Source organism: Procambarus clarkii, chromosome 8 (genome assembly GCF_040958095.1).
Source record: "Procambarus clarkii isolate CNS0578487 chromosome 8, FALCON_Pclarkii_2.0, whole genome shotgun sequence".
Taxonomy (NCBI): Eukaryota; Metazoa; Arthropoda; class Malacostraca; order Decapoda; family Cambaridae; genus Procambarus; species Procambarus clarkii.
Genome location: NC_091157.1, coordinates 18996412 through 19023000, shown reverse-complemented (window position 1 = coordinate 19023000; position 26589 = coordinate 18996412). Strand labels below are relative to the sequence as shown.

The 26589-nt window shown below is 45.6% G+C and overlaps 1 protein-coding gene across 3 annotated transcripts; it reads right to left on the bottom strand.

The window, feature by feature from the left end:
• On the bottom strand, nucleotides 1–25470 carry LOC138361751 (dentin sialophosphoprotein-like). Of its 3 annotated transcripts, none has more exons than XM_069320908.1 (6): nucleotides 25246–25470; nucleotides 22677–23147; nucleotides 22476–22524; nucleotides 3007–3093; nucleotides 2657–2881; nucleotides 1–1981 (listed from the first exon to the last, which is right to left on the bottom strand). In XM_069320908.1, the coding sequence occupies exons 5-6, from the start codon at nucleotides 2745–2747 to the stop codon at nucleotides 1425–1427; spliced, it is 648 nt and encodes a 215-aa protein (XP_069177009.1). In that variant the 5' UTR covers nucleotides 2748–2881; nucleotides 3007–3093; nucleotides 22476–22524; nucleotides 22677–23147; nucleotides 25246–25470; the 3' UTR covers nucleotides 1–1424. The 3 variants fall into 3 exon arrangements, with proteins under 3 accessions (XP_069177009.1, XP_069177013.1, XP_069177014.1); XM_069320912.1 differs by having other exon boundaries at nucleotides 22677–23042; XM_069320913.1 differs by having other exon boundaries at nucleotides 22677–23000.
• Between the last annotated feature and the right edge of the window lie 1119 nt (nucleotides 25471–26589).

Genomic DNA, 26589 nt, shown 5'->3' with positions numbered 1-26589 from the left:
ACTTGTTTGATTTTATACACTGCAAATTACATCTATCACAGTAAGCTGCTTTATAATTATGGAATCTTATTGTGTGGTCGTGATGCCCAACTTTGGTTACATCGTCCCCGTTAAAAGGTTCGTCACCGAGTTCACAGACTGTTTTTGTCTCATACATGACCTGCTGTTGCTGGGACATATGGAGACCATAGGATACTAGCCCCTTCTTGATTCTAGCCTATGATGCTGAGCGTGGTTACAAAGTGATTAACCGCATCCTTACCTAAATAGGTGCCATTCTCAACAATATTCATCTGTCTGTCAATGATGATGTACGCATACGCTACTGCACTGTGACTTGATTCTATCATCCCTTTAGGGTTAGAGTGGTCTAACATGCACTCGAAGTCATAGAAGCACATGTGACTAGGACCATATCCCCGTCCGTAGTTCCGGAAAGTAATCTTCCTCTCTGTTGGGTAAAATATGAGAGTCCGATGTACTTTATATGTACTTTCATGAGCCTGCATGCGATCTGCTGGGAGTAATATCAAACAACAATGACAAAAGCTGTAATGACTTGGGATGCGATCTGGATTGCTGCGCATATTACATTCATATTGGTTAAAACCTTTCATTAGTACTAAGAGTAGAGCTTCCAGCATCAGCAATGGTATGACATCTGTATATCCTCCTCTTCCCTTCCTAGCTAGTGTAATGTAGTGTCATTGACGTCTTACATTTTCATCTCTTTCTAGTGAATAGATGAATATACTGACTATTAATTTTCTCTACCTTAGTGATGTCCTCAAATGTTATTACAGAATTAACATCTGCTGGCCTATTAATATGTCTGAGACACCAATTAGCATTCGCAGATCTAGCGCGGATATTGTCTATGTGCATCCCCTTAGCTAAACATTTATAAGCCGCAACGCACTGCATAATGCATATATCGGCCTCCCCTGCTGGATTGAAAACCAGTTTTATCCCCCCATAAACCTTCAGGAGAGTCTACATGCGAGCCTAATCTTATAGGGTGTTCAATCTGAACACAGTGTAAAAACCTGTGAGCCTCTCAACCAAGACATTGGACCCCTCCTTCTCTTCCAGGTATTGGGATATTTTTTCTGTCAATTCGTCACACCAAAAATTAATAAGCATATCTAGTTCCTCTCGAGTTACTGTTCGCCCCTCACCTCATATGGGGAACCCATCTTTATTTATGGGATCGACTGGGTCCTCCTCTTCCTCTCCGTCTTGTTATACATTTAAATTGTGCACAAGTAGTGTGATGTCTGAGTAAATTAGGAGGGAGGGATGATGAGGAGAGAAAAGGGATCGAATCTCATCAATGAAAAAATATCTCTGTTCTCAGAGCCCCGGGGAGGTGTTAACAAGGTCTGGTATGGAGAATGAAAGGCGAACAACCACCATTAAAGTTATCAATTCGATCCAGCAGCCGAGGTTGAATTTCTAACGCAGGTGGGGGGAGAAGGGGTTAGCGGTGGTGGGGGAGATGGGGAAGGGCTACGGGGAGTTGTTGGTGGTGGTGAGAGTTCCCCCCTGGCATAAATGGGCAAGGCTGGGCTGTCAGCTGCTATGCCTGATCGTGCTATCCAATCAGAATTGTCAGACGATAACGAGCGAAGGTCAGGTGAGCCGTCATCCGAGTCACGGTTATTCTCACTTTTCACTGTGTTGTTGTTGTTCTTATGGATTTTGACGCTGTAAACGTTACTGCTTTCACTGCTGCTGCTGCTGCTGGTGATAGTACATCCACTGCTGCTGGTAGATTGAGGTACAGGACTGGGAGAGGAATGGGGAAATGAGTGGGCACGAGAACGCTCCACTCCCACCCCGCGAGGTGGGGGATGCGAGGCGACTATTGCTAATGTCGACTCCGCTGACCTGTCACTGCTGGCACAGCTGCTGTTTGTATCTGTCTCACTGTCACTCTCACCGCTGCTGGATACCAAGTCTATGCACACCGGTGTAAAATCTGTAAAAAATAGAAAAACATTATCTCTAGAAAGAATGCAAGGCCCAATTTGCCTAATAAGCCAAGTTTTCATGAATTATTTGTTTTTCGACTACCTAACCTACCTAACCTAACTTTTTCGGCTACCTAACCGAACCTAACCTATAGAGATAGGTTAGGTTAGGTAGGGTTGGTTAGGTTCGGTCATATATCTACGTTAATTTTAACTCCAATGAAAAAAAATTTACCTCATACATAATGAAATGAGTAGCTTTATCATTTAATAAGAAAAAAATAGAGAAAATATAATAATTCAGGAAAACTTGGCTTATTAGGCAAATCGGGCCTTGCATAGTAGGCCGAAAAGTGCATTCTGGCTACTAGGTACGACATATATATATATGTATATATATATATATATATATAAATATATATATATATATATATAAATATATATATATAAATATATATATATAAATATATATATATATATATATAAATATATATATATAAATATATAAATATATATATATAAATATATATATATATATATATATATATATTATATATATATATATATATATATATATATATATATATATATATATATATATATATATAAAGAAGGTGAGGGAACAGTCTAGTGGGAATTAATATGCTTAGGAAATAGACTGAAATAAGTCAGTATTAACTTACTTGTGTCCTGGTGTGGGGGCTGAACAGGTCTGTGGCTATGAGTCCTTAACGTTGTGTTAACTGGGCGGGATAATGACTCGCAGCCCTCCATCTGTTGCCCTCCTTAAAGGGCTGGCGGATGGTCGTGAGTGACATTATCTCTCCTTAGCAGAGTGTGGAGCAGATGGGATAATGACTCGATAACGTCTGTCTGTCGCCTCCGTCGATTGAGGTAAGGATTATAACCTGAAATGGAACAATGATATTCAGCATGGGTGTATTGGGAAGATATTATTATGCAGGTGTTTGCTTACAAGTGGATGATGATGAAAATGTAATACAGGTAGGAGAAGTATATATATTAAGCTTACATTTATGTGAAGCTTCATTCCGACGCTGCCCACCTCGAGGGGTCGGTGGTGTACAGTATGGACAGTTCACTGTTTTGTAAACTGAAACTGAAAAAAGAAACATATTTAAGTGTCTGGGTAAGTGAATATTCTCACACTATAAGAGCGAATAGTTTACACAATATATTTCACCTGTGGTTGCAATAAATGAACTGTGGAATAATAAATAAGAATAACACTCACGGTTATCACAGAAAATCTTCTGACATTGCTTGCATTTGATGTAATGGCTTAGGGGTGGTTTTGCGCAGCTCTCACATTCTAGACGACAGCATTGACTTGATGACCGTATATACAACACCCCGCATTTCATGCAGGCTGTTAAAGTTCGTCTTTCCATGATGAGGAGCGGTATGGTGTGTAGCGAATGAAGACTCGCAGCGAACTAACCTTGCATTTGTGTGTGTGTGTGTGTGTGTGTGTGTGTGTGTGTGTGTGTGTGTGTGTAGAGGAAACGAACCCGGTCAATTGAGAAGTGATTGATGATGACAGGTGCGGCCTGCTCCTGATAACAACATTGCCAGTCCTAAAACGTAAACAGCAGTGGTATGGCAACCCTGGCGGGGAGAACATCTGCCAGACTCCCCCTGCAGACTTCGAAAAACTATTAAGATTGATGGGTGAGGGGAGGGGGGGGGGGGGGTTCTGTGCGACATATGACCCTACCACCTTAACGCAAACACAGGCCACTCAAGCGTGGGGCGTCAAAGCTCACACACCAGGGGCTGGCGACATGCAGGTACACTGTTCCTAGTACAGCTCACAGCTCCTATGTGGTCTGCTGGTATGTGGTGAGAACCTCATGTCTATGTGGACAAACATGTAATACTGCTATGTACCGCTCTGGAAGCAAGCAAGCAAGCAAACAAGGTGTGGGAGAGACCCACCCACACTGTTTACAGAAAAACACATTTACGGCTCATTAACACTCCATTTGCTGCTGAGACGCTCTACCGCCAACACAGGCCTGTCTGACGTGAAAACTAGTCACCGTCATTGAACACCAGCGACACAAACAGAATTAGGTGAGAAAGTTATACGTTTTTTTCCTACATAAAACAGACCGTGTCTAAGAAAAGAATGAGACCCCACTATCAGACGAAAGCTACCGCCTTCTCCCTTCCCTTCTCTTCCCCTATCCCCTCCTTTACATGCCATACCCCTAACCACCCATCTTAAGAGCTTGGTCTACTACTCATTCAGGGTAGGGGGGCCCTCCCTCCTGAACATAACTTTGTCAGGGGTACGGGGGGCCCTCCCTCCTGAACATAACTTTGTCAGGGGTACGGGGGGCCCTCCCTCCTGAACATAACTTTGTCAGGGGTACGGGGGGCCCTCCCTCCTGAACATAACTTTGTCAGGGGTACGGGGGGCCCTCCCTCCTGAACATAACTTTGTCAGGGGTACGGGGGGCCCTCCCTCCTGAACATAACTTTGTCAGGGGTACGGGGGGCCCTCCCTCCTGAACATAACTTTGTCAGGGGTACGGGGGGCCCTCCCTCCTGAACATAACTTTGTCAGGGGTACGGGGGGCCCTCCCTCCTGAACATAACTTTGTCAGGGGTACGGGGGGCCCTCCCTCCTGAACATAACTTTGTCAGGGGTACGGGGGGCCCTCCCTCCTGAACATAACTTTGTCAGGGGTACGGGGGGCCCTCCCTCCTGAACATAACTTTGTCAGGGGTACGGGGGGCCCTCCCTCCTGAACATAACTTTGTCAGGGGTACGGGGGGCCCTCCCTCCTGAACATAACTTTGTCAGGGTAGGGGGGCCTTCCTTCCTCAACATATCCTTCATACTCTTATTTAACTTTATATTATATATATATATATATATATATATATATATATATATATATATATATATATTATATATTATATATATATATATATATATATATATAATATATATATCTAGATCACTTACTCATACATATTCCTCTACTACTATTGATCACCTGTTCCTATACTTACCCTACATGACCCACATAGCCCCACATGCCGCTGCCCCACTCCAACATGATTCTACTGAGTGTCAAGTGCCGAGCGGCCAAACAGCACACACGCACACCCTGGGGAACCCCCAGAACCTTTGAGGACTAGACACCAGTGCACCACCTGAGCGGGGGGGGGGAGGGGGGGGGGGGCTAATGGGCTAATGCGGTTCTAGTCCTCAACTTCACTACTTTCATCACTTATAGACAGGTATATGTGAGAGAGGAGTGGACCAGGCATATACTCCCCACTGGAGCGCTAGTGTTAATTGGCAGGGTTGAAGAAAAAAAGTAGTTATTCAAGTTAATTAACGTCAAAGACCTTTACGAAGAACAACAAAACCCAACATGGGGTTTACAAATTCTTGTCCGTTTATCATATTAATCACGTTTACAGGCCATAGTTGTAAACATTAGTGAAATCTCTAATTTTATGGACTGGGATTACTCCACCTTTTTTTTAACAAAAACAGGGAAGGCTCAGAATCCTTATGATTCAACCCTGAACCCATAATTCTAGAGATATTTATTTGTTTAGAAATGTGAAATGATATTTCCAGCAACTCACAAAAGATGGTCTGGGTTCTTTGCGAGAAGATTTTCTCTTGCAGCCGGCTAGTCCCATCACCGCCCCTTCTGTCGTTGGAGTGGAGGATGGGAAGGGTGATGGGGGCGAGGAGAAGAAGCGGTGGGAACGATGATTAGTAATGGAGTGAAATGATGATGTAAAGATGGGACAGTGAGAAGGGTCAATGGTAAGGGTGGTGTGGGATAGGGTGTAATGGGGAGTATAGAAGTGGTTGATGGAAGGGGTATAAACTGCAGGGGATCCCTTAAGCTTCCGGATGGCAATTCATGCCTCACAGGATTAATTGAATTCTACGATCAGGCAACAAGCATCAGACAAGAAAGAGTGATGGGCAGGCAACATATTTTTGCACTGCCAGGAAGCCTTTGACACAGTGCCACACCAGAGACTAGTGTGAAAGCTGGAGATGCAGGCAGGAGTGAAAGGGAAGGTACTCCATTGGATAAGGCAGTACCTAAGTAACAGAAGATAGCGAGTCACTGTGAGGGGTGAGGTCTCAGATTGCGAGACGTCACCAGTGGAGTCCCACAGGGTTCAGTCCTTGGACCCATGCTGTTTCTTATACAGTGGTACCTCGCATAACGAATTTAATCCGTTCCATGTTCGTCATGTGAAACGGACGTCATACAAAACGAGTGTCCCCCATGTAACCAATGTGATGCACTGTGTTTATTGTGAAATTCCCCCAGTGTGCATGACATCAAATGATCCCCAAAATATCATTTTTCTTTGCAAAATGATAAATTACCGTCCCTGAACATGTCTATGTAAAAATAATTACCAAATTCCACTTTCTTTGGCTGTGAGAGTGTGGACAAGGTGCGCTGTGACGTCATCTGGGCCTGGTCGCCCTGTGTGTGAAGCTCCCAGACACGGTAGCGCAGGCCATTCAAGCACCGCGTGTTGCCACAAATATATTTTCAAATATTTTTTCTATGCATTTCCAAAGCGGTTTTATTTGTTTCTTTTATCGTATATGATGCATATTTGTGACCTTTACAATGTTTATACAGTAGAATGTTCATAATTTCCATGGAACTGTGATACATGTGTCAGTAATGTGTCCACAATAAATGTTTATTGCCACAATATTACGTGGTAAAAATTCAATGAAATTACAATATATACAGTTTCACATACTATTTACACAGTAACACACTGTATTACACACTCAGTACTTTGGAGGTGCGTAACAGTCAACGAAGTAGTCCATGGTCTCGTAGCCTGGTGGGGACCTCGTAGCCTGGTGGATAGCGCGCAGGACTCTTAATTCTGTGGCGCGGGTTCGATTCTGGCACGAGGCAGAAACAAATGGGCAAAGTTTCTTTCACCCTGAATGCCCCTGTTACCTAGCAGTAAATAGGTACCTGGGAGTTAGTCAGCTGTCACGGGCTGCTTCCTGGGGGTGGAGGCCTGGTCGAGGACCGGGCCGCGGGGACACTAAAGCCCCGAAATCATCTCAAGATAACCTCAAGATGGTACACAGCGCGACTTAGCTCTCCTTGCACCAGCTACAGATAAAATTTTGTTTCCTGTTTCATCGTTCTGTGTGCTTGCAAATAACGCACTCGCGTGCACCCTTGGCTTTAGTACTTGTAGGTGGTATGTAGCCAAGCTTGTAAAGCATAAGGTAGTATTGAAACGATTATAGGAAAAGCTCAATTTGTAAGGTAGTCTTGGAAAGATCGCTTTGTAAGGTCCCACACACGAAGAGATTCAGCTAGCCTCAAAGAGTGTCCATCAGTCAGGAAGAGATTCAGGTATTCTTGAAAATATCAATGAACCCCACCACCATGGAAGCCGCTAACACTGTTCATCTATGCTACTTGTATCAGATGCATCATCACTGAACGCAGAAAACGATTCATCTATGTATCATCTATATAAATTCGAGATGGCAAGGGTGGGGCTCAGAGCTACAACTGGATACGCTCGCTGTAGCATCCTCATAGGTGCTGTATCACTGGCATCCGACCGTTGTGTTAAGCCCTTATTGTGCCTAGCTTCATCTATGTTATGACCCTTATGTTCTTCAAACAATAGGGTCTGAATTGCACCGACTGAGCGCAGTCTTTCAACACCGTGTCGGACAGGTGTTTGAGAGCCAGAGGCACGTGTGCCACAAATGGTTGCTCACGCACTACTAACCCAGCCAGCAGCCCTTGTCTTTCATATTTGTTATAACAAAAGGTTCGTTCAGTGTTGTTGGGTAGGTTGCTCCATTATGACAATCTTTCTTTGTTTCAAATGTGTTCCATTTGTTTTGTATTTGTCACTTACGTCTCAATAATGGAGCAGCCTACCCGACAAACACTGAACGAACCTTTATGGCATTTGTCCATTTTTCAAATTGTTTCAACAGTTCTTTTATTATTCGTTTTTTTTTTATTAAAGAAACATGAAGCAGCCGACCTGTAGACCACCGAACGAACCTTTTTGACATTTGTACTGATTTTCAAAATTCTTCATTTTTTTTATTATTTACGTTTTTTGTATGTAAGAAACATGGAGCAGCCTACCTGCCGACCACCGAACGAACCTTTTGCTATAAGACAAATGAAAATTAAATATTGAACACATTTGAAGAAAGGAAAATGTCATAATGGTTTATTCAGTGTATGTAAGGTAGGCTTCTCCATTATTGAGACGTAAATGACAAATACAAAACAAATGGAACACATTTGAAACAAAGAAAGATTGTTATAATGGAGCAGCTTACCTGCCGAACACCGAACGAACCTTTGTGACTTTTGTTGTATATCAGACATTTCATTTCTTTTTTCCTACAAACACGTCAATGCTTTGCAACATCTCAGCAGTCACCCTTTTATATCCCAGCATCATTAGCATCTTTAAACAAGAACAACATAATTTATGTGCATCGTCGGAGGCGTCTAAGAATGTGCAAGAAGCAGCGTGACCCCCACCATGTGGTGTTGACTTACTCAAACCAGCGTTGTCATACGGGACGATTTGACGCCGATCGGGCCGTTCGTTAACCCAAAATGTTCGTCTTTTGGGGCGATCGTTATGCGAGGTACCACTGTATATGTAAATGATCTTCCAGATATTAAAGAATCATTCCTCTCTGCCTAGTGGACAACACGCCGGACTTGTAATCCTGTGGTCCTGGGTTCGATCCCAGGCGCCGGCGAGAAACAATGGGAAGAGTTTCTTTCACCCTATGCCCCTATTACCTAGCAGTAAAATAGGTACCTGGGAGTTAGTCAGCTGTCACGGGCTGCTTCCTGGGGGGAGGCCTGGTCGAGGACCGGCCGCGGGGACACTAAAAAAAAGCCCCGAAATCATCTCAAGATAGATAACCTCATTGTTTGCTGATGATGCAAAATCTATGAGGAGGATTAAGATTGAGGAAGATAGTTTGAGGCTGCAAGATGACCTAGACAGACTGAATGAATGGTCCAACAAATTGCTATTAGGATTCAACCCAAGTAACTTATCAAAGGTAACTTATCAATAATATGAGGAGACAGCTGTAGTCAGTGTGTTTGTGTGTGTACGTGTACGTGTACGTGTGTGTGTGTGTGTGTGTGTGTGTGTGTGTGTGTGTGTGTGTGTGTGTGTGTACTCACCTAATTGTGCTTGTGGGGGTTGAGCTTTGGCTCTTTGGTCCCGCCTCTCAACTGTCAATCAACTGGTGTACAGATTCCTGAGCCTACTGGGCTCTATCATATCTACATTTGAAACTGTGTATGGAGTCAGCCTCCACCACATCACTTCCTAGTGCATTCCATTTATTAACTACTCTGACACTGAAAAATTCTTTCTAACGTCTCTGTGGCTCATCTGGGTACTAATGTGTGTGTGTGTGTGTGAGTACTCACTTATTTTTACTCACCCCTTTGTGTCTTCAAGATCGAGCATTGACTCTTTGATCTTGCCTTTCCAGCCATCGGTTGTTTACAGCAATGACTCTGGTCCTATTTCCCCATCATACCTAGTTTTAAAATTATGAATACAATTTGCTTCTACAACCTGTTCCTTAAGTGCATTCCTTTTTTTCCACTACTCTCACACTAAAAGAAAACGTCCTAACATCTTTGTGACTCATCTGAGATTCCAGGTTCCACCCATGCCCCCCTCGTTCTGTTACTATTCCGTGAGAACATTTCGCCTATGTCCACTCTGTCAATCCCCCCTTGAGTTTTTTATACGATCCTGTCATTTTCCACCTCCTCCTTTTTTCTAGTGTCGTAAGGCACAGTTCCCTCAGGTGCTCTTCTTATCCCACCCTTCGTAACGCTGGGACTAATCTCGTTGCAAACTTCTGAATCTTTTCCAGTTTCCTTATGTGTTTCTTCAGGTGGGGACTCCATGATGAGGCGGCATACTCTGAGACTGGGCTCACGTAGGCAGTGTAAAGCGCCCTAAATGCCTCCTTACTTAGGTTTCTGAATGATGTTCTAACTTTTGCCAGTGTAGAGTATGCTGTTGTCGTTATCCTATTTATATGTGCCTCAGGAGATAGATTAGGTGTTACGTCCATGCCCAGGTTTGTTTCTCGCATTGTCACAGGTAGGCAGTTCCCCTTCATTGTGTACTGTCCCTTTGGTCTCCTATCACCTAATCCCATTTCCATAACTTTATATTTGCTCATGTTGAACTCCAATAGCCATTTCTCTGACCATCTCTGCAACCTGTTCAAGTCCTCTTGGAGGATCCTACAGTCCTCATCTGTCACATCTCATCAACTTTGCATCATCAGCGAACATCGACATGTAGGACTACTTCTGTAAACATGTCGTTAATGTATATTAGAAATAGAATTGGTCCCAGCACCGATTCTTGTGGTACTCCACTCGTTACTGTTCGCCAGTCCGACTTCTCGCCTCTTACCGTAACTCTTTGTCTTGTTCCTGTTAGGTAGTTCCTTATCCCTGCTAGGGCCTTTCCTCTCACCCCCGCCCGCCTCTCGAGCTTGAATAGCAGTCTCATATTTGGTACTGTATCAAAGGTTTTATGGCAGTCCAGAAATATGCAATCTACCCAACCTTCTCTGGACTGCCTTATCCTCGTTATATTATCATTGAATTTCAAAAGGCTTGATAGGCAAGATTTCCCTTTCCAGAACCCATGTTGATGTTTGTTTACAAGCCTAACGTTCTCTAGGTGTGCAACCAGTCTTAGCCTAATTATTTTCTCAAGTATTTTACAGAGGATGCTTGTCAGTGATACAGGTGTATAGGTAAGTGCCTCCTCCCTATCACCTTTCTTGAAAATCGGAACATTTGCCCTCTTCCAGCAATTGGGCCATTCTCCCGACATGAGTGATTCATTAAAGATCCTTGCCAGAGACACGATGAGGGCCTGTGCTGCCTCTTTTAGTATCCACTGTGATACTTTGTCTGGTTCAACCACTTTAGTTGCATCCAGTGTTATCAACCGTTTCATTATCTCCTTTTCTGTCACCTCTATATCTGATAGTCCTCTATCTAGGGAAATCTCTTCTAACAATGGGAGCTGCTCAGGCTCGGTCGTGAACAATCCATGGAAACTGGCATTCAGTGCCTCGCAGATTCCTTATCACTTTTTGTATATGCCGCCCTCTGTTTTTCTTGGTCTTGTTACTTGGTCGTTCACCGACATTTTTCTTCTTGTATGGCTGTGTAGTAATTTAGGTTGCTTTTTTGCTTTGAACGCATTATCGTTCTCAGTTTCTTTCCGATGCTCTTGTTACGTTAATATAATCGTCCCTAGCTCAATTGCATCTGATCCTGTTGTCCTCTGTCCTTTGTCTTCTGTACTTCGTCCACTCCTGCCTGCTTCTCATTTTTGATTCCTGACACTGTATTTAACTATGCGATGTTATATTCCCTCTTACTTTTTCCTTTGCTGTTGGTATAAATCTCTCTTCGTCCTCATGGCATTTCCGTATGACTAGGTCCATCATATCTTGGACTGTTTTCCTCTAATTTCTTCCTCCCACTGCACTTCTCCCAGATAGTCCCTTATCCTACTGTAGTCCTCTTTTCTGTAGTCAACTCTCCTTTCCCAGACCTCTTGTACTTTAGTCACAAGTTTGAAGTCCATCATGTAGTCAAAGACTAGGACACAATGGTCACTGGCCCGTAGAAGTAATTCATGTTCCAAGTAAGTAAGTAATTATCAAAAGAAGGCACCAAACCGGGAAGGCTATGTAGCATCATCAAATGTGCAGAATAATCAGCGGGCGCTAAATATCACCAAAGATGCCAATACGAGAACCAAAACACATAAGGCGAACGATATCAAAAGTATCCGAGTCACCAAGAATTCTATTGAGGGACAGTAGACCATGAGGGGTGGTCGGAAAGCAAGACACACGCTCGTCCTGGAAGTCAGGACATTCAAGAAGGATATGCACGACCGTAAGAGGGACAATGCAATTAGGACAATAAGGAGCAGGGCGGCGCTCCATCAAGTGACCATGGGTTAAGCGAGTATGGCCAATATGAAACCTCGCCAGAGCTGTTTCCCATCGCCGGTTACAGTGGTAGGAGGACGGCCACGAGGAAACACAACACTTAAGAATACGTAGTTTGTTACCAGTAACAGACGACCAAGAAGCCTGCCAACGGGTTAGGACGGAGGAATGGATAACTGGGTAAAAGTCGGAATATAGAATAGCTTTACGAGAGATGGGACAAGAACGGACAGCTTCCTTGGTGGCCGCATCCGCACGCTCATTTAAAGACACACCAATATGGCTGGTTACCCAACAAAACTCAACCGTCTTAAATTTACTGTGAACAAGAAACAGCCAATGCTGGATCTCGACAACTACTGGATGAACCGGATTAAAGAATCCGAAAGCCATGAGGGCACTACGAGAGTCAACAACAACTACAATGGAAGACTGACAATGAGAAAGCAGGAGACGAAGAGCATAAAGAATAGCATAAAGCTCCGCTGTAAAGATGTTAGTCTCCAGAGGTAAGCGACACATAAGTGCGATCAGGAAAAACAACAGTAGCCAACACCGTCCACAGACTTAGACCCATCGGTGAAGAGAGAAACGGAGCGGGAGTGAGAAGAAAAGTGCTCAAGGAAAAGGCGTTTGAGAACCGTAGGAGGGGTAAAAGCTTTAGTGATGCGGGTCAAGGATGTACAAAACTGCGGAAGGGGGACTCTCCACGGGGGCAAAGAAACACGAGGAGAAACATTAGAAATACGAACGGAAAGAGAATCCTGTAGGCGAGATAACCGGACAGAAAGAGGGAGGTGGTGAAGAGGAACAGGATCCGCAGGAGGGGTAAAAGTTAAAGCATGACAGAGGCGAGAGGAAGGATGGTGTAAGGACCGCGCAAGATAGTGAAGACAGTAGCGATCACGGCGGTCCTGGAGAGACAGGAAGCCAGTGTCAACATACAAGCTAAGGACGGGAGTCGAACGAAAGGCGCCAGAACTGAGGAGCAACCCAGTATGGTGCAAAGCATCAAGACGGCAAAGAGTAGAAGGAGAAGCAGACGAGTGAGCAGTGCAACCATAATCGAGCTTAGACAGGACGAATGAGGAATGGAAAGCAAGGAGAGTGCGCCTATCCGCCCCCCCAAGAAGTATGGGACAATACCTGAAGGAGGGTAAGGGCCTTAGAGCACTCAACACGGAGGTAAGAGATATGGGGAGACCAAGACAAACGAGTGTCAAGGAATAACCCCAAAAGCTTCGCGGAATCTTTGTACTCAAGGGGATGACGATAAAGTGACAAAGAGGGACGAAGAATGACCCGTTTCCGAATAAAAGTCATGGCACAAGTCTTAGAAGTAGAGAACTTGAAGCAATGATCGGTGGCCCCAAGACGACACGGCATCAATTGCAAGTTGAAGCCGGCGCTGAAGGAGAGGCGAATCATCACCCTGACAGCAAAGGTTAAGATCATCGACATAGAGAGCGGAGAAGACACCTGAAGGAAGAGAGGAAAGAAGACCATTGAGGGCAACCAGAAAAAGAGTAGTGCTCAGAACACTACCCTGGGGCACACCTTCATATTGCTGAAAAGAAGCAGAGAGAGCGGTACCAAGGCGCACCCGAAAGGAACGACGAGAGAGGAAGCTGCGGAGAAAGAGAGGGAGATGACCACGGAAGCCAAAAGAATGAAGTTGGTGTTACGGACCCGAATCCAGCGTCCGAGCACGGGGCAGTGACGACCGCGCCATTCGGTCAGTTCCCGAAACCCCCTCCAAATGGACAACGACACCTGGTTAGGACGAGGTGTACTGGCCACGAGGGCCAGTTTCCAGTCCTGTTCAGCTCACAACACAGCCGCTGCTGACCTCTGGTGAGGTGGTGCTCAGATGACAACGCCATCTATGGAGTGGATAGGTGGGCGTTTGGGTCTGAGCCTGTAAGTGAGGTGCTTTTGTGTGTCCCTGTTACTGATGACGTGTCTGATTACAGAGTCGACCTGGGACTGCTGTAATGGAAGCTGGATCAGTCTACCCAAGGCAGCCGTCTCGTCACCAAGTGTTTTGCTGCAGCAGCTGTGAGTCGCCCCCCGGATGAACACTGTGGTGTTACCCTGCCTGTGAAAGCGGCAGTTGAAGGATTGTCATACCCGGGACTGACTGGTGGAGACACTTAACCACTGGGGTGTTGTGGAAAGGAGAGTGATCTGTGGTATCACACGAGGCTCCTGACTAGGGCGCGACCCTAGTATCGCTCGTGGAGTGGCCTAACCAGCGTCGCTGATTTGGAACCTGCCAGCTATCTGCTGGACTTGTGGTTGACGGCCTCCACGACGGTGCCCCCAGTGGAACTGTGTTTTGGCTGACCTGTGGCCGGGGTAGACTCAAGATTCTCGAAGGATTCGTCGTGAGGCCACGAGAGCACCAAGAGCTTGGCACCGTGAAGATCCAGAGTCTTCAGAAGAAGACAACAGTGTATATAATAGTGTTTATACCCCCCCCCCCCCCGTGTAATCTTCTTATATATATTTATTGGTGAAGGTGTTAATTATATTATTAAGTTTTGACTTTATTTCCCTTCCCCTTTAATTTACTTGCGTTACGGATCTCATTCCTTGAAAGCCACTACTGGCTTGGGGCCGGATACCCTTCCTCTATCAACATCAGAGTAAGAACCCGGTTGCGACCCGAGAGGGCCGTAACAGTTGGGATAGAATATGATATCGCCAAGTGGTGTCGTAAGCCTTGTCCAGGTCAAAAAGAACAGCAACAACGGAGGTCTTCGCAGCAAAAGCAGTACGAATATAGACCTCTAAGTTCACCAGGACATCTGTCGTGTTGTGGCACTTGCGGAAACCAAATTGAGAAGGGGAGAGGAGGTGATGGTGTTCCAGGATCCACATCAGACGAAAGTTAACCATACGTTCAAAGAGTTTGCAGACACAACTTGTGAGGGCAATAGGGCGAAAGTCCTTAGGGGAAGTACCCAAAGACCCCGGTTTGCGAACAGGGAGAACAACGGCATCAAGCCAGTCCTCAGGGAATGACGACGACTCCCAGATCCGATTATAGAGACTCAGTAAATACTGAGACGTGCACGGAGGGAGAGGGCGAAGCATCTCAATGAATACCATCGGAGCCCGCCGCCGTAGAACCGCAGAGGGCCAGGGCAGAACGAAGGTCAGAGAGAGAGAAGGGATCATTATAGGGAAGCCAAAGACGAGTGCAGAAATCTAAAGGATGAGACTGAAGGACAGGTTTACGAAGAAGGAAAGACTGGGGAAGATGAAGACTAGAGCTAACAGAAGAAAGTGGGAACCCAGTTCGGAAGCGACCTGCAACCGGTCCGCCACAAGAGTACCATGGAGGTGAAGGACTGATGAAACATCGGGAACGAACTTACCCGTTATCTTGCGGATACGCTTCCAGATCTGTGGCAGAGGAGTTTCGGACGTAATTGTGGAGACATAAGCTACCCAACATTCATGCTTAGCCATACGGATGGCCCAACGGGCCACTGCACTCGCTTTCCGAAAGAAAAGAAAAGAATCGGCCGTCTGCCGACGGCGGTGCCTCTTCCAGGCTACACGCTTACAGCGAACAGCCCGAGCACAGTCCGCATTCCACCAGGGAACGCACTTCCGTGGACCCCGAGAGGAAGAGCGAGGAATAGAGCGGAGGGCAGCGTCGAAGACAGTGTCATGAAAAAGGAGGAGAGCACGAGGGAGACGCTAGAGAGAGCAGCACTGAGGGTAAATAGGTTCCAGTCCGCCTTAGCAAACTGCCACCTAGGGGAGCGATGGACATCCGCCAGCACCGACAGGCGGCGGGGAGAGTCAATAGATGGAGGAGAAGGATGGGAAGGAGGATCGGAGGGAGACGAGGAAGAAGACACAGGAGACTTGACAGACCGGGTAGAAAGAAGGGGAACCCCAGACAGAGGACCAGGAGGGGGACCCTTCGGAACAGAACTCAAAGGAACAAAGGAAAAGGCAGTGGGCGTATCAGGGTGCAAGGCCCGGAAACGGTTGTGAGTCCGAGGAAGGTGGGAAGGACGAGGAGAGGAAGAGCGCAACACGTGAGCATAAGAGGCGCGAGCCGGCGAACCCGGCGCCTCGCCTCGGGAAAAGATAAACGTTCCTGGTGCTTCAAGTTGAGGACGGCTGCCTCACGCTTGTAATGGATACAGGCACGGGAGAAGGTAAGATGGGCCTCACCGCAGTTGAGGCCCATCTTGGGAAGAAGTGCACTCCGACTTAGAGTGACCATCACCCCCACACAAAGGACAGAGAGATAGTCTCAGAGCAGCAGAGGGCACCATGCCCAAACTTCCAGCACTTGTTACAAAGCCGAGGAGAAGGAATACACTCCTGGACAGAGCACCTGGCACAAGCAAGAATGACAGAGGATGGAAGGGTCCTACCATCAAAGGTGATCTTCACAACTCGAAGGGGTTGACGGCAACGACCACGAGGGGGACGAGTAAACGAGTTTACCTGGAGGACAGAATGGCCTTGAGCATCAAGGATATGCCGAATGTCATCATGGACGTCCTGCAGATTCCGAACACCGGTTGCAACATGGGGCGGGAGGAGAATAGTGCCAACACTGGCATTCAACCGAGCGTTCTTTGAGACCCGAACAGGGATCTCGCCAAGGCAGGATAAGGCAGCCAAGCGGGAAGCTGCATCCTGTGAAGGGCAGCAACGACACGTGTACCGAGACGAGTGGGCTTTAAGGTAACAAACGCATCCACGGAATCAACGAGATGCCGGTAAAGGGAGAAATCGTCAGGAGACGCAGAATCAAGAGGGAGGAGATCAAAGTATTTAGCCCACGAAGCAGGACCCCAACAAGGCCTGATACGCATCAGTACAGGAAGGAAACGAGCAAATGCTGCCGTAGCGCTTACGGTGTTGAGAACCCCCAGAGAGAGAGAGGGGTCAAAAGGCGCAGTAGTCACAAGAGACTTAGCCGCACCAGGGGACGAAGTGGTCATAATTGGGGGCTTGAGGCTCGACCCAACCACAGAGGAGGGAGGGGAGCTGGGGGAAGAAGTCAGGACGGTCAAAGGAGGAGCAAGGTCGGGGCCCAATGCAGCGAGCGCTACAGAGCCCGATCTTCCAATACAGGCCGACTCAGGGGCTTGGTCGCCCACGCCACGAGCCTGAGAGGGTACAACAGAAACATTCAACGACATATAGACAAAGAAAAATTCATCCACGAATGTGCCCCCATACCCACCATGGAGCCACAATTAGAGGCAGGGCACCCAACAGGAAGTTATTGCCGATCATGCCGGGGCCCCCCAGGGGTGTGTCGTGAGCATACGCCCCACGAACGCCACCTTTAGAACCATCATTCCGTCGAGATCGGGTTCAGCGACGAAAAAGGGATTGACAATAAAAGGTTCCCCTCGCTCGAGACGTCAGTACTACAGTTCTACGGGTGCAAGAGTATGCCTCCTCAAGCACCCGGGTGTCAAAATAGAAGAAGTCCAAAGGAATAACCAAAACAAGCAAAAGGTTGGCAGGTAACGAAAAGCAGATAGGAGAAGAGAGAGGAGAAAAACGAAACAAAAGGAAAAGGAAAAGCGATACGGCGCAATTAGAGAAGACAGCAGCAGGAGTGCAAGGCCATAAAAGGTTCAGAGGACTGTCCCACGGAGCATCACACTCCAGCAGCCGTCCACTAAGCCCCCTCACGGCGCCAACGAGCCGGATGGGAAGGGGGATTCATGTTCCAAATTCTCGATGAATTCTATATTCTGGGTGAAAGTCAGGTCTAATAGGCTCTGTGTATCTTCTCTTTCCCTTGTGTCTATCTTTACATGTTGTGTTAGGAAATTCCTGTCTATAACATCCACTAACTTTGCTCCCCACGCTTCTTCCCCTCCATGGGGATTCCTTGATTTCCAATTTATCTCTCCATGATTTAGGGGCCCCCATGACCAGCAGTTGTTTCGCTCTCATTCTGTGGGCTAGTGTTGCTGCCTTCTGCAGTTCATCTATGCGTGCCATGTTGTTGTCATCATACTCCTGCCAGACGCTTTCACTGTTTGGTGGGGGATTGTAGATTACCATGATCGCAATCTTCCTCCTATCTGCTGTCAGAGTTCCATGTATGGAGCTTGTGCTCTCATTGGTACCCTGATTTCTCAGGTCTTAAAACTTCCATTTCCGCTTTATTAGGAGTGCCACTCCCCCTCCGTCTCTGTGTCCTCTCTTTTCTTGTCACATGGTAACCCTCTGGAAAGATTGCATCCGAGATCATGCCATCTATTTTAGTTTCCACTATTGCAGCTATGTCAGTATCTGCCTCACTCTTTTTTTTTATCTCTTCTGCTTTATTAGATACCCCATCAGCATTGGTGTACCAAACCTTGAGACTCTTCTTGGGAACTCTGGTACCAGAGTTCACAGTTTTTCTGGGGGTCTGGGAGGTGAATTGTCTGGGGGGGAGGGTGGTGCTTGGAGGGCAAATGTGGTCTGGGCACCTGGGAAGGTAGGTAGGAAGGTCTGGGGTAATAAGGTTTGGGTAGGTAGCTCTGGAGAATGAAGGAAAGGGCATACTGGGTCTGAAAATTAGGGAGAATCTGAGAGTCATAGGGGGGTTGAGAGGTAGCGTAAGGCTCAGAGTCAGATAGAGGTTGAGAGGGAGAAGGATATAGGGGGGTGAGGTAGAAGGATATTGGAGGGTGAGGGGAGGATGGAGCATTGATAGTGAGAGTGGGAGAGAGGTTGTATTAGTCAGGGGGAACTCAGGCGTAGGTGTGGGCATTGGGGCAAAAGGAGGGAAGAGGGAAATGGAGGAAGAGGTGGGGGGGGGGTCCCCTGTCCCCTTCAGGGGGGTCCATGTGACCCTGTCGCAAGAGGAGGGGGGTCACATGGAAGAAGGGGGGCAGAGGAGGGGTGAGGGCTGGGTGGGTTTTGGGGGTTGAGAGGATGTGGGGGTCCTTGAAATGTGGGATGAAGCAGATGGAATTGAATGCAATAGGGTCAGAGGGGGACTGGGGAGTTGTTGGGGAGATAAGCAGGAGCAAGGGATGCGAGGGCTGATTTGGGGAAGGTGTGACCTGGGAAGCAGTTGTAGGGTGGGTAGCAAGGGTGGGGTGGGGTGGGGTAGGTAACTATGCTCGAATGGGTAGAATTGTGTCGTGCAGGTGGACTCGCCCTGTTGGCTATCTGCTCGTCTTTTGTCATATATCTACCAATATACACGTTGTAATAGTCATTGGTACCCATGAGTAAATGTTTGAGTTACAATATGTAATTTACTGCCTCTTCGTTAAAGAACTGTACCCGGACAGGTCTTTTTTGTTACAGTTGTATGGCCTAATACGGCGGCTGATTTCCACCTCATTTACTGCCATCTCGATTTTAATGCCTCTCAAGATCTTCTGCAACTCGAATTCTTCACTCTCCATCCTGTCCTGCCAGGGACCGTCTTCTTAATGATGTACTCCCATGCTGGTTGCCCCTTCCCTGGATAGCCCCCATCCATCCCCCTCAATGTGTGTGTGTGTGTGTGTGTGTGTGTGTGTGTGTGTGTGTGTGTGTGTGTGTGTGTGTACTCACCTAGTTGTGCTTGCAGGGGTTGAGCTCTGGCTCTTTGGTCCCGCCTCTCAACCGTCAATTAACAGGCACTGTGTGTGTGTGTGTGTGTGTGTGTGTGTGTTTTATCTTTACACATGGGCCTCCATACATGTCTCTCCGCATTTGCACCTCTGTACACATACCTGCGCTTATGAGTCATTTTCATATCTCTGCCACTGTCACATACATAGATCACACACCCTATACAGACCCGATACACCTTCATAAAACCCTCCATACACACGCATGCACCCCATACACCCACTGTCCATGGAGGGTATCAAAAAGTACACACACGCAAGTTACAAATAAAACAAACCATTGGGATGCCCGAGACGCAAGTTCAAACCCTCAGAGAACCTTAAGCATCTTAGACACAATGACATCGCCATGGTAACGGCGGAGATAAGTGTGGGAACCGCACCATGACGACCCCAACACCACGGGATGAACGCCCAGAGAAGCAGCATCCTCCATATACAGGCCCTTAATGAGGTGCTTTGTAATATTAAATCGGGTTGCGCTATCAATATGACTTTCTCTATCAAGTAATGAACGGATATTTGGTGTAAAGTCCATTGTTTATGTATAACCTTTTACGAGTCAAGTTGTTGATTTGGTTTGACTCCGGACAAAAGTTGGTACGTAAGTCCTGGCTCCGTCGTCAATATGAGCCTGGGTAGTTCCCTACCCAGGTGATGGGCACCTGGTGCGCCTACCCTGGTGTTGGGCTCAAGAGGCCCCTACCCACGGTCCCCCGCCAGTCCGCTAGAACGCAGGATTACCCTGAGATAGGTATACACAAATAAATTAGATGCTGAATATAATTTGAAAGGGACCGAATCCTTGACTTTGATGGGGCAAAGTCGAGCAATTATCCATTCTGCCAAGAGATGTCTCATAAATAATATGGCAGCAAGAGGCAGCCCCTAGTATCGTGGGGCCCCCCTGGTATCATGGGACAACTGGCCAATGTGGCCATGTGTTATGGTTGGAGGGATGGTAGGAAACCCTATAATGTATAGTATTCTTAAGGTAAATCCCCATTTACCCTCAATAGCATTAAGGGCAGTCGCTTCCCTACATTATATCAAGGGTTGCATGGAGCCCATGATTTCACCAAATTGTGCTGGCGGGGGTTGAGCTTTAACTCTTTGGTCCCACCTCTCATTGTCAGTCAACTGGAAATTGATGCTCTTCCTGTGTGGGCAACAGAGACCCATCTCCCGGGAGGTGGTGGATGCTGGGAGCCGGAAACAGGCAGAGGGGAATAACTTATAATAATAATGTTTCTCCAACTAGGTGGAGAAACATAGATAAGGAAGGAGGGAGGGGAGTAGATGCAGTGATGAAGATAGAATGTGTGTGTGAGAGAGAGAGAGAGGTGGGGGGGGGGGGGGGAGGAGAAGTGAGAGAAAATGTTTTAAACTTTTCATTTAAAGTTTTAACTTAATTGCCGTCATCACCATTCTCCTCCTTATTCCCACACGTCTGTCTCCCTTCCTTTCCTTTCCCTCCCTACCTCCTGCATTCCTCCCTACTCCCTACACTTCCCCCTCCCTACAGTTTCCCCTTCCCTACACTTTCCCCCTCCCCCCCCCCTCCTCGCTACCAAAACCTTAATATTTATATCCAATGTCTCTAGAATACTGTCTCCTGACCGCCTGCACACTTGAGAAAACATAAGCATGTCTGCGGTGGGGTTGAGCTTCAGCTGATGGCTTTCGCTTCTCTGGGGAGTATGATAGGGGATTCCATACTTCAATTCATTTCATTTCTGCCACCAAGCAGCTCAACAATCTGTATAACACACTTGTCACTGTACACTATATTCATGTCACAGTATATCGCATTCTTGGCACTATACACCCGCATTTTTGGCACTGTACATCACATTCTTGGCACTGTACACGACGTTCATGACTACACCACATTCTTTGCACAGTACACCACATTCTTGAACCCAAGGTACTCTAGATGTAAGATTTTCCAGATTTGGGGGTTCTTAGGATATTCATGACGTAAGGTACTCAAGACATAGGGGACTCAAGATGTAATTGATTTCATCTTGATTGCCAGAAGCCCGAGTTAAAAATCCAAAACTCTTAATGGCTCCAAACCCAAGTGTAACCCAACCCTCTGCACCCATTCACTCTGTACCACCTTCACTGGGTATGGTTGATGAGTCTGGAGTTGGGTCTGGCGCCTCGTCACTCAATCTACCTCAGATCGTCGTCTTTTAGTCGTTCTATCGTGGTCATTTCCCACAAGGTTTGGAGCTTTCTATCGTTCAACTGGTTTTGGGTCACCAACTCCAATAGTTTCTGAAACGTTCTTCAATTTATCAATAACTTCAGTTGGTGCCAATCCTAGATTTATTCTGACTAGCGCTGTCTGCCAAGACCCGTCCCCGTCACTACCCAGCCAGATGCATAAGTCACCGCTGTATCCGATACTTATTTACGGGTTATTCATGCACGTGTCACCTCTTGGGTGGTTTAATCTTCGTCAATCAATCAATTAGATACTCTGATTTGTCTTGAATTTACACGGTTAAAATCTATGGTATTTACTTGGAAACCCGCAACACTGTTTTTTTTAAACACTTGTAAACTCTACATTCCTCAGATGACGATGTTAAGTAAACTTATCTCGCTTTCTTGGTAAAAGCTTTCCAGCAGTCGTGTAGCCCACTCTTTATTCTGTGATCTTCGTAGCTTCGCCACAGTCTCGAAATGAAACAAAAATGTCTCATTTCAGGCATCGAAAACTGAAAGGACTCTCTTCTCACCCTTTCTCACCCTCACGTACCCTAGGCTCTCTACGGAAACAGGGAAATTATTACGTACCTTAAAACTTGGTGGATTCCTGTCACACGATGAGCTAAAAAGAATGTACCTGAAATGGCAAGAAAACTAATTATTTCTATCATTTTGGATTTGTTTATATACATTAAAAATCGTCATATACCGCATGAATATCAATATTTTAATCCATACATGTAAGGTGCGCAGGTAAATATGACGCTTGAGCACCGAGGTGTTACTAACTTTGTCTTGGAGGAGGAGAGCGCTGGTGTACCTCGTCCAGGGAGGTGAGGCGGGGCCCAGTGGTTGACGCAACACTGCTGACGTCACGCTCGTAAACACATTTAGTGAGACGTCGTAATATTTCGCCACAAGACTAGGAACACTGCACGAAGAATTAGAGGCACCAACGCGCACTAAGTCTTCCATCAGAAGTTAAGTTTTGTCCTGGTCTAATATTTCCTGTACATCACTACACTATCCCGAGTCAACACTTGGCCACGGACAGCAGTAGCGGCGTCTTCTGCCCTGGTGTCTCACACACAACTCAATCATAACTTCAGTACACTTTTAGGACGTTGCCAGACAAGGATCGAATAATTAAGTTACCTGCACTCTTTAAAACATTATATCTGAACTGTACGCACTCAGACATTAACTTTATAACACCCAGTCCCAGTAAATCACTTTGACGAAAATGCCTGTTTCTTGCATCTATCAGAAAAAATCAGATAAACTTTCCGTACTTACGTCACACGCACCACAGCACTCACCTTTTTTTCCTCTTTGTTTATAAAAAAAACTATATCTTTAATAAAACAATAAACACAAACATGATTCCAGATACATAGATCACACAGAACCTACCAGGAGCACAAACGTACATTGAGCAACATCAAAATGATCTGAGCAAAACATGACAATAATCAAGAACACGAACCTGAGTAACAGAGCTCATAACAGTTACACACACAAACACGACAACCAGGCAGTTAGACAACACTCTCACGCTAAACAAGTTCAGCTTGGCACAAAATGTTAGAAATACCCACAAATCACTGACACCACAAATCACTTATTAAAGAAGAAAAGTACGGGAAACACTCACAATAAATAACAGAACACTGGAAATAATACTAATATTAATAACCATAATAATAATAATAATAATTGGTTTACAAGAAAATACAACGCCGTTGTGAGATTACATAATATTGGTATTTTTTACAGTCTTGTAAAACCACTAACACTCATAGCGTTGGGGGCAGAAATGAACAATTTGAGTCACTAAACTTATAACACAATGCACTTGCACAAATTGCAGCAGGAAATACGAGCATAATTACAGGCCTTGCTAGAACGAGAACCACAAGTCACGTGAGCTCTAATTCTCAAACACAGCGTTCGAACTATTAGGAAAACATAGCAGTCTGAACAGCAAAGCTACAATAACCAAAAATCATTGATCACTTAACATATATTGAAGAATTTATACTTTTACAATACTTACATATAAGCAAAGAAACACGCATCGCACAAAAACACAGCACCACAAACTACACACGAAGGAACACAAGGGTTGCCAGACATACAAACCACCACCAGGACCCACACAGGGTTCACTGTATGCATGACACAACCTGGCTACTGCCACCCCTTAAATACTCACATTGACGCCTAAAACATAGTAACGTCTGTTATACAAAGTTATATTATAACAAACAATTACTGAGAATACAATCTACACCAAGGGAACAATAGAAAAATACACTACACCTTATCCGTCACTCCCGGATCTGTGTCATTACAATTGTTTGTCTGTCCTCTGAACCATAATCATCAAAGGGCAATATTTTAAGTCTCTTTTTCTAATTTTAATTTTCATATTCTCCCCAGCGGCCCTTAACTCTCTTCTACAACGACCAACCACGCAATTATCTTTGTCAACATTAAGAGGCTCCCACACACACAGGTTTAAGTGTTTCTTGCTCGCACCGGTTGAGCAGCTCCTCGTTACCCTCTTCCAGGCCAACCTCCTCTTCAGTCACAGCTTCGACCTTTTCACTGAATTTTAATTTAGCGTCTATGTCCTTCACACGTCTCTAATAAATGATTGATGTTTGTTTCTTTGACCACCATCCACCTTATACACTTTCCTTATCAAGTGGGACAGACCTGTACACGGGTCACTTTCCGAAGGGGTGTACTGGCCCCTGCAGGAGTAACCAGGACTGACACTGCCAGAGTCGGGTCACCGTGAACCACAGTACTTGCAACAGGTCGGCCAGGGTCAGGTACACTGTTCCCTTTGTAATGAAGGGAAGTCATTCTCATGAAAATGTTTAATTCAGTCTGCCGCCTCCACTTGGCCGGCAGCAGCAGCATAGTAAACCACATACCCACACTTAGAGTAAGTTCTCGGCTGTCCATTGTACAAAGAGTTAGTGTTGTGATCCGCCGCTAACACTGATGAAGGAATATTTCGGTTAAGTTCCATTTTCACTGTTCTAGTACCACGGAAAATTCTTTTTGGCTGCACCAAAAGTATGCTCATTTAGACAACCATTGTCCATTTTTGTATAGTGCGTGCCAGTATGCTAGCAATAGTCCCAGTCATCATTTCCAAAGGGCGGAATCCTGACAGAAATATACTCAATCGTCTTACTCAAATTAACCACTTGCACCGCGACCATTTCCCCGTTAAGCAGACTGTTAAGGTCATAATCCTACTTGCTCACAAACTCAGAAAATATTTGCACTGTTAGCAAATGTCACACCTCCATCTAAGCATTTGAAAATCAACCAATCCCACCTGCTTGATCTCCAACACATCACAGATCGTGGAGGAGACAAGGCCATAGTCAGTATGACAATTGACATTTGAATCTAACGGACTCCTTCCGCTTGAGTGGAGGAATGCAGGAGAACTATTATGTACTACACCTCGACACAGAATGATTCACAGGCTGCTCGTGGCCTGCCGCATCAGGTTGCGGCCAACAAGCCAATTCGCTAGTTTGGGAATGTCAGCCCAGAGTGAAACCCCTTCCCCTCCTCAATACACGTCTGCTCACCATGGCGTTTAAGCCACACTCAAGCTTTTCGTCACACTTTAAAAACTTGAAAACCCTTCAGCTTGAAAGCGCAACCCAACCTTCATCCCACGCTAATTAGTCAAAAATACTGACATGTAGATTTAAAGAAAAAGTCAGAATATATCGTACACTGTGATCTTCGACTCCGACGTTTTGATGATGAGCTATGAAAACTTCAACCCGTCCTCGACTCAAGTCCATTACATTCAGCGGTCGACCCCATAGACGCATTCAAAAATTTTAACATGCTGTTCATTCAAAACGGGAATGTTCTCAAGTATAAATTAATATTACAATATATTGGCATATTGTGTATATATAGGCATATGATAGGTTAGGTCAGGTGTTTAGGTTCTGTTGGCGATTATTTGCATTTGTAGTACGTGGGTGAAGCATTTATAGCGTTGTGATTCGAACAAAATTCGTCAGTGAAGCACTTGTTCCGGATATGTTCGAACGTCAGCAGTTGTGAGTCTTGTGTAAACCGCTTTTCATCCATAAACAGGGGGTTTGGCGGGTGCATGGAATCACTTTTGGATCTTTGTTTGGAGGACGTGCTGGAAAACTTTGTCCATATGTTTCGATCAATTCTTTTGTTCAAACAGCACGTGTCTGAACATCTCGTCCTCCCGATCTAAAGGTTCGTCAATCCCCCATTCAACCCCCTCTCCACATCTCTTTATGAACGAAAAACCTTTTACACTTCATAATATATATATATGATGATTTTGAGAAACTGCCGAATTTCAATGTGTATCACGTTAACCTTCCTGAAAATGTTCTGTGGACGGTCACAAGTGACTCACAACGTGAACTGGTATTATTAATTGATTGATGATGATAAATGATAAATGGGTTGATAAATGTCTAACTATATAAATTTGCCCACGTACTTGTACTGCAAATATATATAATTACCTACGGAACCAGAACCAAAACACCTGACCTAACCTATCATAGTCCTACTTTAAAATATACATAAATGTTTAGGTCTATTCGCCAAAATATCGTTTTTGTTCACATAATGGATTCAAATTACCGAATATGCTTTTCTCGGGAGT

Bases quoted from the DNA above. Each gene is read 5' to 3' on its own strand.
- LOC138361751 (XM_069320908.1), bottom strand. From the start codon at position 2,747: ATGGAGGGCTGCGAGTCATTATCCCGCCCAGTTAACACAACGTTAAGG. The intron at 1,982-2,656 runs GTAAGTTAATAC...TATTTTTTACAG, and splicing joins GCCCCCACACCAGGACACAA to ATTTTACACCGGTGTGCATA.